Below are 13805 nucleotides of genomic sequence, written 5' to 3'. Positions count from 1 at the left end.
TCTCTCTCTCTCTCTCTCTCTCTCTCTCTCTCTCTCTCTCTCTCTACTGCACCTGCTGTCTCGACCTCAGAATTCTCGGCTATGAAAAGACAAATTACATTTACTCCTGAGGAACTGACCTGTTGCACCCTCTACATCCACTGTCATTATTATTTGACCCTGCTGGTCATCTGTGAACGTTTGAACATCACGAAGAACAATCTGGCCTTAATGGCCATGTACTCTTATAATCTTCACCCAGCGCAGCCAGAAGAGGACTGGCCACCCCTCAGAGCCTGGTTCCTCTCTAGGTTTCTTCCTAGGTTCCTGCCTTTCTAAGGAGTTTTTGCTAGCCACCGTGCTTCTACATCTGCATTGCTTGCTGTTTGGGGTTTTAGGCTGGGTTTATGTATAGCACTTTGTGACATCTGCTGATGTAAAAAGGGCTTTATAAATACATTTGGTTGATTGATTGGTTGATTGGTTGATTGATTGATTGATTGATTGGTTGGTTGATTGGTTGATTGATTGATTGATTGGTTGGTTGGTTGGTTGGTTGGTTGGTTGATTGGTTGATTGGTTAATTGATTGATTGATTGGTTGATTGAGTAGTACCCCCTCTCCCTCGGGTTAGACAGGGCTTAGACTCTTATGAGTTAAGGTCAAATGTGTGGCATAGTACCATTGAAGGTAAGAAACACAGTGCTTTTGCCCTTTGTTGTAATTCTCCCAAAGTATCCAAGGTGATGAAATAAATTCAGAGAGAGGTAGAGAGCAGATCCCTCCACCGAAATGCAACTGTTCGAGATAAAGCAGCTATTAAAATGTCCAGATAAGCCTCTGTGTAATTCCATGGGCCCACTTGATCATGTTGATGATAACAGTGTGGAGCTAATGTGAAGCCTTATTAAAGAGCAGATTAAAGAGCATGTCTAATCCATGGAACCATCATAATACGGCCAAACTGTCAATCGAAATAATAACATCTGTTTAAACTAGAGATATCTGTTATCTAGAGATATCAATACACAGCATCCGCCGATGTCACCCTTCCGCATCTGCGGTGAAATGTGGCAGAGCTAGACTGGTGTTTGCCGGACCATGAGACATCCCGAAAATCTGTCTTCTCACGGAAAACGTCTGTAGCGTCCGAACAATTTGACCTACAAACTATTATGACCCCTCTGTGGAAAGGGGAGACCCCCACAAGTGTCAGGGGACTCATATGAAGTTGGTACCAACTTCTGTCTGTAGCGTCCGAACCGTTTGGGCTACAAACTCATGTGACCCAACAAGTGTTAATGGAATTAATGGAAATGTGAAGGTAGTTTTGTGCCTACCCCAAAAAGTGGTTAAATATGGGTAAAAAAAAAAAATGATATATACATTTCCTGTGCTTACTTATATTTCCTAGATACAGGACAAACACTTCAAAATCTTGTTTAGTATTATTTATTTGTTTGCTGTCATTTTTGCTATTTATGAATGTGTTATTCAATGTGTTCCTATGGGCTATAGTAGTAAAGTTCAAATTCAATATTTTATAAAGTACTTTTTAAATGTGTTTTTGGGATACCTAATGGGGTCCTAAAATTCCAAATCAAATAGCTAAATGATCCATAGAATGACCATCTTAAAACAATTCCATACGTCAGCTTAATAAAACAAGCGTATATTTTGGATCCTGATGGGATAAGAGTTGAACTAAGCTCATTAGGCATTTACAAGTTATATTCTTCAAGAATCAGTGGGTACACATATTTAACATATACGGTAAATCCCAAAATGGATGTTGCAGCTGCAGATTGCCCCTTTAATGCAAACGTAAAGTAATGTCCCGTATTTACCCAGTGGAGTAGAAGTAGTTTTATTACATTATACACTGCTCAAAAAAATAAAGGGAAGACTTAAACAACACAATGTAACTCCAAGTCAACAACACTTCTGTGAAATCAAACTGTCCACTTAGGAAGCAACACTGATTGACAATTAATTTAACATGCTGTTGTGCAAATGGAATAGACAACAGGTGAAAATTATAGGCAATTAGCAAGACACCCCCAATAAAGAAGTGATTCTGCAGGTGGTGACCACAGACCACTTCTCAGTTCCTATGCTTCCTGGCTGATGTTTTGGTCACTTTTGAATGCTGGCGGTGCTTTCACTCTAGTGGTAGCATGAGACGGAGTCTACAACCCACACAAGTGGCTCAGGTAGTGCAGCTCATCCAGGATGGCACATCAATGCGAGCTGTGGCAAGAAGGTTTGCTGTGTCTGTCAGCGTAGTGTCCAGCGCATGGAGGCGCTACCAGGAGACAGGCCAGTACATCAGGAGATGTGGAGGAGGCCGTAGGAGGGCAACAACCCAGCAGCAGGACCGCTACCTCTGCCTTTGTGCAAGGAGGAGCAGGAGGAGCACTGCCAGAGCCCTGCAAAATGACCTCCAGCAGGCCACAAATGTGCATGTGTCTGCTCAAACGGTCAGAAACAGACTCCATGAGGGTGGTATGAGCACCCAGCGCCCAACACCATGCAGGACGTTTGGCATTTGCCAGAGAACACCAAGATTGGCAAATTCGCCACTGGCGCCATGTGCTCTTCACAGATCAAAGCAGGTTCACACTGAGCACATGTGACAGACGTGACAGCGTCTGGAGACGCCATGGAGAACGTTCTGCTGCCTGCAACATCCTCCAGCATGACCGGTTTGGCGGTGGGTCAGTCATGATGTGGGGTGGAATTTCTTTGGGAGGCCGCACAGCCCGCCATGTGCTCGCCAGAGGTAGCCTGACTGCCATTAGGTACTGAGATGAGATCCTCAGACCCCTTGTGAGACCATATGCTGGTGCGGTTGGCCCTGGGTTCCTCCTAATGCAAGACAATGCTAGACCTCATGTGGCTGGAGTGTGTCAGCTGTTCCTGCAAGAGGAAGGCATTGATGCTATGGACTGGCCCGCCCGTTCCCCAGACCTGAATCCAATTGAGCACATCTGGGACATCATGTCTCGCTCCATCCACCAACGCCACGTTGCACCACTGACTGTCCAGGAGTTGGCGGATGCTTTAGTCCTGGTCTGGGAGGAGATCCCTCAGGAGACCATCCGCCACCTCATCAGGAGCATGCCCAGGCGTTGTAGGGAGGTCATACAGGCACGTGGAGGCCACACACACTACTGAGCCTCATTTTGACTTGTTTTAAGGACATTACATCAAAGTTGGATCAGCCTGTAGTGTGGTTTTCTACTTTAATTTTGAGGGTGACTCCAAATCCAGACCTCCATGGGTTGATAAATTTGATTTCCATTGATAAGTTTTGTGTGATTTTGTTGTCAGCACATTCAACTATGTAAAGAAAAAAGTATTTAATAAGATTATTTCATTCGTTCAGATCTAGGATGTGTTGTTTAAGTGTTCCCTTTATTTTTTTGAGCAGTGTATATGTGCTAGACTAGGCAGCCAAAACAAATCTGAATTACGTACACGGCACATACAATAAATTAAATAAGTTAACAAAAACAGTAAAATGTCAGGAAGTCAGGATGGGAGCTGAAGCAGTATCATTGAGAGCTACAGTTGAAGTCGGAAGTTTACGTACACCTTAGCCAAATACATTTAAACTCAGTTTTTCACAATTCCTGACATTTAATTCTAGTAAAAATTCCCTGTCTTAGGTCAGTTAGGATCGCCACTTTATTTTAAGAATGTGAAATGTCATACTAATAGTAGAGAGAATTATATATTTCAGCTTATGTTTCTTTCATCACATTCCCAGTGGGTCAGAAGTTTACATACACTCAATTAGTATTTGGTAACATTGCCTTTAAATTGTTTAACTTGGGTCAAACGTTTCGGGTAGCCTACCAAAAGCTTCCCACAATAAGTTGGGTGAATTTTGGCCCATTACTCCTGACAGAGCTGGTGTAACTGAGTCAGGTTTGTAGGCCTCCTTGCTCGCACACGCTTTTTCAGTTCTGCCCACACTTTTTCTATAGGATTGAGGTCAGGGCTTTGTGATGGCCACTCCAATACCTTGACTTTGTTGTCCTTAAGCCATTTTGCCACAACTTTGGAAGTCTGCTTGGGGTCAATGTCCATTTGGAAGATCCATTTGCGACAAAGCTTTAACTTCCTGACTGATGTCTTGAGATGTTGCTTCAATATATCCACATAAGTTTCCTTCCTCATGATGCCATCTATTTTGTGAAGTGCACCAGTCCCTCCTCCAGCAAAGCACCCCCACAGCATGATGCTGCCACCCCCGTGCTTCACGGTTGGGATGGTGTTCTTCGTCTTGCAAGCATCCCCTTTTTCCTCCAAACATAACGATGGTCATTATGGCCAAACAGTTCGATTTTTGTTTCATCAGACCAGAGGACATTTCTCCAAAAAGTACGATCTTTGTCCCCATGTGCAGTTGCAAACCGTAGTCTGGCTTTTTTATGGTGGTTTTGGAGCAGTGGCTTCTTCCTTGCTGAGCGGCCTTTCAGGTTATTTCGATATAGGACTTGTTTTACTGTGGATATAGATACTTTTGTACATGTTTCCTCCAGCATCTTCACAAGGTCCTTTGCTGTTGTTCTGGGATGGATTTGCACTTTTCGCACCAAAGTACATTCATCTCTAGGAGACAGAACGCGTCTCCTTCCTGAGCTGTATGACGGCTGCGTGGTCCCATGGTGTTTATACTTGCATACTATTGTTTGTACAGATGAACGTGATACCTTCAGGTGTTTGGAAATTGCTCCCAAGGATGAACCAGACTTGTGGAGGTCTACAATTTATTTTTTGAGGTCTTGGCTGATTACTTTTGATTTTCCCATGATGTCAAGCAAAGAGGCACTGAGTTTGAAGGTTGGCCTTGAAATACATCCACAGGTACACCGCCAATTGACTCAAATTATGTAAATTATCCTATCAGAAGCTTCTAAAGCCACTGGAATTTTCCAATCTGTTTAAAGGCACATTCACCTTAGTGTACTTCTGACCCACTGGAATTGTGATACAGTGAATTATAAGTGAAATAATCTGTCTGTAAACAATTGTTGGAAAAATTACTTGTGTCATGCACAAAGTAGATGTCCTAACCGACTTGCCAAAACTATAGTTTGTTAACAATAAATTTATGGAGTGGTTGAAATACAAGTTTTAATGACTCCAACCTAAGTGTATGTAAACTTCCCAATAAATATTCTGAATATTCTTCTCTTTTCATCCACAGGCCAGGAGCGGATCGGGACAGACTCTAAGTACGAACAGGAGGGGAAGGTTCCGTTTGTGATCGATGCGGTGTACGCTATGGCCCATGCCCTTCACAACATGCAGAGAGACCTGTGTCCCGATGTCTCAGGGATCTGTGAAGAAATGAACCTAGCTGGGGGCAAGAAACTGCTCAAGTACATCCGCAGTGTCACCTTCAATGGTAAGTATAATAATGCCAACACAACAATCAATCAACCAATAAATCAATAAATCAATCAACCAATCAACCAATCAGTCAATCGATCAATCAACCAATCAACCAATCAATATAGTGCACTTTAATGATGTGATAAGCACCTATTAGCTACACCCTGATGAAGGTTCTTCCGCCGAAATGTTGGTCAAGTATTTAACCGAATATTGGTCAAATAAATCCACAGCTACCAGCGATAGGGGGTACAACCTTCACTTAGATTTTTGAAGTGTACAAACAACAACACCTGACTATGTTTACATTGAATGAAGTGATGTCATAAACGGTAATGTTTACAAGGAAGTGTAGAATAGAATGGGGTATTTTTACACCGTACACAGTAGGAAGATGTAAGCAAGGTACAGTATGACAGTGATGTTTGCTGCTCACAGCAAGGGATGTGGCGGTCATTCAATTTTGTCCGCCGGAAATGGTAATGCAAATAATTGCCGGTCTCACGGTAATTGGGCGTAAATTAACCATAAGACATTTAGCATCTCTGGGGTTGCACGCATAGCCTACAAGCCGCTGATGCGGACCTTTGGAACATAAACGTTGAATAAATCAATTTAATACAGCCTACACCACCACAATAAATACATTATTTATTTTAGTCAGGTCTAAAGAAACATTATGATATGAAAAGAAATGTAGAATAGCATTTTCTGAGTCATCTTTACATTAGGTCCTGATCTGGCTATGCCATATGGCTGTGGGCTACACTAGTTCATTTAGCAGATCATATTTGGCATTATTTTATAGTAAGAAAAATACAATTGAACATAGCTGAATAAAATAGAAAGGATATTTTTCCCAAACAATCTCAGAAGGATTGCGCACATGGGGGTTTTCTGTGTTAAGCAGTTAACAAAGTGATCATTTGAAACAGGTCCTCCTATATGCTTAATTTAGAGTTATTTATGCAACTTTAGTTGTGATACAAATCTTAGTCTATATGTTTTGATTTAGAATACATTGTAAGGCTGCATGAAAAGGTCACATGAAAGGCGTGACATCTGCTCTGTTTCTTGCACAGCCTAAAAACACTTAATCAGTCTCTCATTAACAATTTGACAAGAGCTTGATAATATTGTCACCCATCAGACTATTCTTAATTTAATTTGGTATTTACTAGGGCTGTCAAAAATAGCGCGTTAACGACGTTAATTAGTTGTTTGCTGTTAATTACGTCAATTTTTTTAACGCATTTCACGCATGCGCAGTGTGACAAATTATTCAGGTCAGGAAAGTGGTTGGGAGCTAGAGGCGAGATGGAGCAAGGTGAGCAAAGTGGGCCTATTGACGGATTCAAATATAAAAAGAATGATGATGGTACAGTTAACAAGTACAAGGTTATTTGCAAGATTTGTAAGAAGGAGTTTCAATTTCACCGGAGCTGTTCAAGCTTGAAGTACCATGTCAACGCCAAACATGCGTTTGCTGGGCCGTCAGATTCAGCAAGTGGTTTGCGCCAGACCACGCTGAATGTTTGCAGGCAATTAACAAAATCAACCTCAGATAATTTGACCAACACAATAGCAAAATGGATTGCAAAGGATTGTAGACCCATTAGCATTGTAGAAGACTCAGGTTTCCTTGATGTTTTGCAAGTGGCGTCTCAAGACTCATTCTATAAGCCACCGTCAAGAGCCACAGCCAAAGACAAATATTATGGTGTGTAGTATGTTTCAGCTTGATTTAAAACACCATTATTTGGCTGTGTTAATAAACAGACATAATATGAAAATTATGTATCTGTGTCCTGTTATTTATCTTTTGGTATGCATTTCAGAAAAAAAATGGTTAGGATTCAGGTGTAATTGCAAATAGTGATTAATCATGATTAATCCACTGAAAATTCTGATTAATTTGATTAAAAATGTTAATCATTTGACAGCCCTAGTATTTACATATAGCCTACTAATATACAGTATGTATGGAATTTTTTTGTTAGAATGACCCCCCCTCCAACAAAAAAAAAAAAAAAAAAAAAAAAAAACATGTCATCTGTAGCCTTTAGTGCTGAGCAATTAGTGCTTTCTAAAGGTAGTTTCAATTTCGGTTTGATTATTATTTTTTTTAATGTGGGTTGAATGCTGTAACAATACAGAATAATATAAAATAATTACTGCTTATCACTCATTAACCATCATTTATTCACATTACTTTAATAAAATATTTCAGTTGTTGTGTATATTACATTTTTTTCGGCCTATTTGATGACTTTATTATTTCATTCCAAAGTCATCATCTCATCTCTATGCTGTCTGACTAAATCAATATTTTAGTAGTTCTTCAAAGTAAATAAGGCATACTTTTATGAGCTGAATACCGACTATCAGTCTTAGATACCGTACTGTATTTTCAATTAACTGCTCCCTATCCCTCTCCAATATGCATTCTTGACCCGGATAAGTAGGTGTGCAATGGATTATGGTCATTGTAGTTAATTACCACATTTTCTGCGCTAAACTATTTGCCTGTTGGAAACTACAACTCATTTTAGTCATTTAGCAGACGCTCTTATCCAGAGCAACTTACAGGAGCAATTAGGGTTAAGTGCCTTGCTCAAGGGCACATCGACAGATTTTTCACCTAGTCGGCTCGGGGATTAGAACCAGCGACCTTTCGGTTACTAGCACAACGCTCCTAACCACTAAGCTACCTGCCGCCCCACTACATCGCACACGTCGGGCTTGATCTACATTTTGTTGTGTTACAGAATTTAAAATGGGATTCAATTGAGATGTTTTGTCGCAATACCCCATAAACTCAAAGTCTAATTATGTTTTTAGAAATATTTACAAATTAATTAAAAATCTGAATTGTCTTGAGTCAGTAAGTATTCAACCCCCTACTTATGGTAAGCCTAAATACGTTCAGGAGTATACATGTGCTTAACAAGTCACATAATAAGTTGCATGGACTCACTAAGTGTGCAATAATAGTGTTTAACATTATTTTTGAATACAATTATCTGTAAGGTCCCTCAGTCGAGCAGTCAATTTCAAACACAGATTCAACCACAAAGACCAGGGAGTTTTCCAACGCCTCGAAAAGAAGGGCACCTATTGGTAGACAGGTTCAACCCCCAAAAAAAGCAGACATTGAATATCCCTTTGAGCATGGTGAAGTTATTAATAACACTTTGGATGGTGTATCAATACACCTAGTCACTACAGATATACTAATGGGGATCCCTAATAAATACAAATAAAAAAACTGCTGCTGACGTTTCTGCCACTTGTTCAAAGGGTTTAAAAAATCTCTACCCTCCAGTGTAAAGAGATACAAATAATTAAAAGACTTGTGCATACTTCTATCAGCACTCCAGAGACAGAGACAGCTAACTCCTTCACCCCAGAGGCAGAAACAGCTAACTCCTTCACCCCAGAGACAGAGACAGCTAACTCCTTCACCCCAGAGACAGAGACAGAGACAGCTAACTCCTTCACCCCAGAGACAGAGACAGAGACAGCTAACTCCTTCACCCCAGAGACAGAGACAGAGACAGCTAACTCCTTCACCCCAGATTCAGAGACAGAGACAGCTAACTACGAGACAGCTAACTCCCAACACACCAGAGACAGACAGCTAACTCCCTCACCCGACTGAAGAGACAGCAGTCAGTTATTCTCTTCTCTAACTCCATCACCACAGTGAAGAGACAGAGACAGAGACCAAGACAGAGGCATCAGTCATTGTGTGAGAGAGGAGATAATGAAGCATTAAGTGACTAGCTAGCAAGGAGCAACAGCCTTCCATCCGCCCACACAGCACAGCAAGTACAGTTGGACTCGGCAGTCACAGTCTTAAAATCTTCCTTTAATCACCCCTGTCACTGTTGCCATCAATTATTTTCCCTTAAAAATATCTCTTAACAAAGTGGTCTTTGTATGACATTTAGTAATGCTTTTAGGCCTACAGTTGTATAGTGGAACACACAAGGAGTCTACTACCAAGTGAAATGTATGGGCTACTGTTGGGTGTGTAGACAGAACCTCTCCAGTAAAGATTCCATGTTCTAGAACTACAGGTAACTGTAAAAATAAAAGGAACACTTGAGTAAATGAGGGATACAAAGTATATTGAAAGCAGGTGCTTCCACACAGGCATGGTTCCTGAGTTCATTAAGCAATTAACATCCCACTATGTTTAAGGTCACAAATTATTTTGGCTACCATGGCTATGCCCCCATAGGATGACATTGCCCTTATCCACAGGGCACGAGTGGTCACTCAATGGTTTGATGAGCACAAAAAGAATGTTAACCATATGCCATGGCCGTCTCAGTCACCATATCTCAACCCAATTTAACACTTATGGGAGCTTCTGGAGCAGTGCCGGACCGGAGACAGTGTTTTTCCACCACCATCAACAAAACACCAAATTGATGGAATTTCTCGCGGAAGAATGGTGTTGCATCCATCCAATAGAGTTTCAGACACTTGTAGAATCTATGCCAAGGAGCGTTGAAGTTGTACTGGCCTGTGGTTGCCCGAAGCCCTATTAAGATACTTTATGTTGGTGTTTCCTTTATTTTGGCAGTTACCTGTATGTCCAATTGGCAGAGCTGTTTCCTGAGATGAGTATATGTTCTCTGCTATAGGCTATAGTTGCACTTACGTATATGCACCAGTCAGCCATGTTTATCTGTAACTGGTTGGGATTCTTCGGCTCGAACTGTCTCCACCTGCACAATGAAATCGCTAGCTTTTCTGTGGCATCAGCTGGCTAAGTTACGTTATCAAGAGGGCGGTTGTGGGTGTTTGCGATACAGAGGTTCTGAGATCCAGTCTCATGTGAGCTGGATAGAGATACTCAGGGCTGGCTCTAGGCATAAGCAACCCGCTTATGGGCCCCCGACCAAAATAAATGTATTTTCCAGTCTGGGCCTCGACTTACATTTTAGTCATTTAGCAGACGCTCTTATCCAGACCGACTTACAGTTAGTGAGTGCATACATTTTTTTATCATACTGGCCCCCTGTGGGAATCGAACCCACAACCCTGGCGTTGCAAACAACATGCTCTACCAACTGAGCAACATCCCTGCCGGCCATTCCCTCCCCTGCCCTGGGCCAATTGTGCGCCACCCCATGGGTCTCCGAGTCGCGGCCGGCTACAACAGAGCCTGGATTCAAACCAGGCTCTCTAGTTGCACAGCTAGCACTGTGATGCAGTGCCTTAGACCACTGCGCCAACATTAGAATTAGAATTGAACATTAGAATAGTAGAATACACAAGGTGCAATTTCGAAACGTGGTTGCGCATCAACAGTTTTTCTCTTGTTGTGTCAATCACTTACATACATTAAGCCCATATCAGCAAAAAAAAAAAAAAAAAAATGTTAGATTGGGTAACTTAGTCTAAGCAGCTATCTAAACTTGTAGTAATCATGGTCAAATTACTGACCGGGCACGCAGGACACGTGCTGAGGGGCCCCGACCTCCAGGGGCCCCGACCTCCAGGGGGCCCCGACCTCCAGGGGCCCTGACCTCCAGGGGCCCTGACCTCCAGGGGCCCTGACCTCCAGGGGCCCTGACCTCCAGGGGCCTTGACCTCCAGGGGCCCTGACCTCCAGGGGCCCCGACCTCCAGGGGGCCCCGACCTCCAGGGGGCCCACATTGATTTTGTTAGTCACTCTCACTCAGATATCATATTAACATGGTATAAGTTCTGGCACAATGTGTAGAATTGCATGAAATTAGGAGTGGGTGGTGTGTAGGCTACTGCAATATAAAGATGTGAGCAGTTCCTGTATTTTTCAGGAACTTCTTTAGTTGTAACACTGTTGTTGTAGCGTTTATCGGCTCCTGTAAGCGTTTCACGTTGAGCCATTCCTTTAGCCAATAAACTCTCTACTTTTCCTTCAGTTTGCTCTTTGGCCTATTACAACCGACCAATCATGTTGTGATTTCATTCCCGAACACAGGAAGTGCAGGGACGTCGGTGACGTTCAACAGGAACGGAGACGCACCAGGACGTTATGACCTGTTCCAGTACCAGATGAACAACAACAGCTCCCCCGGATACAAGAACATAGGACAGTGGATGGAAACTCTACAGCTCAACGTGAGTATTGTTTCTGCTGTAACTTATGGTGTGAGTTAGTGTGCGTGTGTGTATGTGAGTGTGAGTGTGTGTGTGTGTGTGTGTGTGTGTGTGTGTGCATGCGTGCGTGTGTGAGTATATACTGTGACCTAGTGTGTGCGTGTGTGTGTGTTTTTCAAATGTACTATATTTGCATAATGTATTTATCAGGGTTGCATGGGGTCAATTCCATTTAACTTCAAGTCAATTCAGAAAGTAAACAACATTCCAAATAGGAATTTCAGTGTTCTTGCAGAATTGACTGGATTTTAAATGGAATTGACCCTGGTATTTAAGTAAAATCTATGCATCCATGTATGTAAGTCTCGTTGGATAAAAGCTAAATGGCATTATTATGTTGTTAATTATTGTGTGTGTGGGTGTGTGTGTGTGTGTGTGTGTGTGTGTGTGTGTGTGTGTGTGTGTGTAATTGGGGTGATTTGAATCCCACGCCTAACTATCACACCAAGAGTAAATCATTGTGATCCAGGGATGACGTTTGGGCTCAGAAGCCTCAGACAGGGCTACGAGCGTGTGCGTGTGCGTGTGCGTGTGCGTGTGCATGTGCATGTGCGTGTGTGTATGTGTGAGTGTTTTCGTGCGTTCATCTGCAGTTGTGTACAGTATCTGCCTGTGTGAATGTGTGTATGGTAAACCCATAGATGTCTATTGCTCCTGCTATCTAAGATGAAATAGAACCTTCCAGACTATGCTGTCTCTATGTTGGTGTATATACAATACACATGTGGAATGATTCTCGCCAGAGCAGGTGAAACGGCCTTAATTGTCAACAACAGTCATGAATTCATTAATCACAGCACACCCCTACCTCTGTTCCTGTTTCATTAACCACAGCACCCCTAGTCATCACACTGTCCTCTGTTTGTTTTTGAGCCGTACGCTCGGATCTCAAAGGACATGGCTAAATGACACCCAATTCCCTTTATAGTGCACTACTTTTGACCAGGGCCCATAGTACCGCAATATACAATTAATAGGGTACCATTTATAGGGTACCATTTGGGATGCAACCTATAACGAGCCTTATCGGCTCAGGCCTGTTTGGCCCAGTTAATTGCGATTAGAAGTCATGTCTCGATAATCACTCCTTGAAGAGCGACAGTAACCTTTGATTGAACTATACATTACACATTCATGTATAGGAAGACAAAAACAATGCCTCGGGGTACTGTATAATGTAGCGACATTAACCCAACACCTAGTGACCTCGCCAAGAGTTCTGGACCTGTTGGTGTAGCGGTGAAGGTGTTTGGATTGACTGTCAATTGACCTGGGTTTGAGTCCCTGTTGGGGCTACTCATGAATTTGCTACAATATACAGTGCCTTCGGAAAGTATTTAGACCCCTTGACTTTTTCCTCATTTTTGTTACGTTACAGCCTTATTCTAAAATTGATTTAAATGTTTTTTTCCCCCCTCATCAATCTACACACAATACCCCCATAATGACATAGCAAAAACACATTATTAGAAATGTTTGCTAATTTATTAAAAAATTCAAACTGAAATATGACATTTACATAAGTATTCAGACCCTTTACTCAGTACTTTGTTGAAGCACCTTTGGCAGCGATTACAGCCTCGAGTCTTCTTGGGTATGACGCTACAAGCTTGGCACACCTGTATTTGGGGAGATTCTCTTATTCTTCTCTGCAGATCCTCTCAAGCTCTGTTTGGTTGGATGGGCGCATCGCTGCACAGTTATTTTCAGGCCTCTCCAGAGATGTTAGATCGGGTTCAAGTCCGGGCTCTGGCTGGGCCACTCAAGGACATTCAGAGACTTGTCCCAAAGCCACTCCTGCGTTGTCTTGGCTGTGTGCTTAGGGTCGTTGTCCTGTTGGAAGGTGAACCTTCGCCCCAGTCTGCGGTCCTGAGCGCTCTGGAGCAGGTTTTCATCAAGGATCTCTCTGTACTTTGCTCCGTTCATCTTTGCCTCAATCCTGACTAGTCTCCCAGTCCCTGCCACAGAAAAACATCCCCATAGCATGATGCTGCCACCACCATGCCTCACCGTAGGGATGGTGCCAGGTTTCCTCCAGATGTGCCACTTGGCATTCAGGCCAAAGAGTTCAATCTTGGTTTCATCAGACCAGAAAATCTTGTTTCTCATGGTCTGAGAGTCTTTAGGTGCCTTTTGGCAAACTCCAAGCAGGCTGTCATGTGCCTTTTACAGAGGAGTGGCTTCCGTCTGGTCACACTACCATAGAGATGGTTGTCCTTCTGGAAGGTTCTCCCATCTCCACAGAGGAACTCTAGAGCTCT

General features: G+C 42.5%; 1 protein-coding gene across 1 annotated transcript in view; it reads left to right on the top strand.

The window, feature by feature from the left end:
• The window catches only part of grm7 (glutamate metabotropic receptor 7), a gene marked incomplete at both ends in the record, with an annotated part of 120299 nt that overhangs the window by 41682 nt on the left and 64812 nt on the right, over positions 1 to 13805 (top strand). Inside the window, 2 exons of the mRNA XM_084166904.1 lie at positions 5198 to 5398; positions 11366 to 11505. Coding sequence (XP_084023030.1) covers positions 5198 to 5398; positions 11366 to 11505 — 341 coding nt within the window. The remainder of the gene's footprint in view (positions 1 to 5197; positions 5399 to 11365; positions 11506 to 13805) is intronic.

Source organism: Coregonus lavaretus (genome assembly GCF_964263955.1).
Source record: "Coregonus lavaretus genome assembly, chromosome: 8".
Classification (NCBI taxonomy): domain Eukaryota; kingdom Metazoa; phylum Chordata; class Actinopteri; order Salmoniformes; family Salmonidae; genus Coregonus; species Coregonus lavaretus.
Note: the sequence above shows the minus strand (reverse complement) of the source record. Positions and strands in the feature narration are given on the sequence as shown.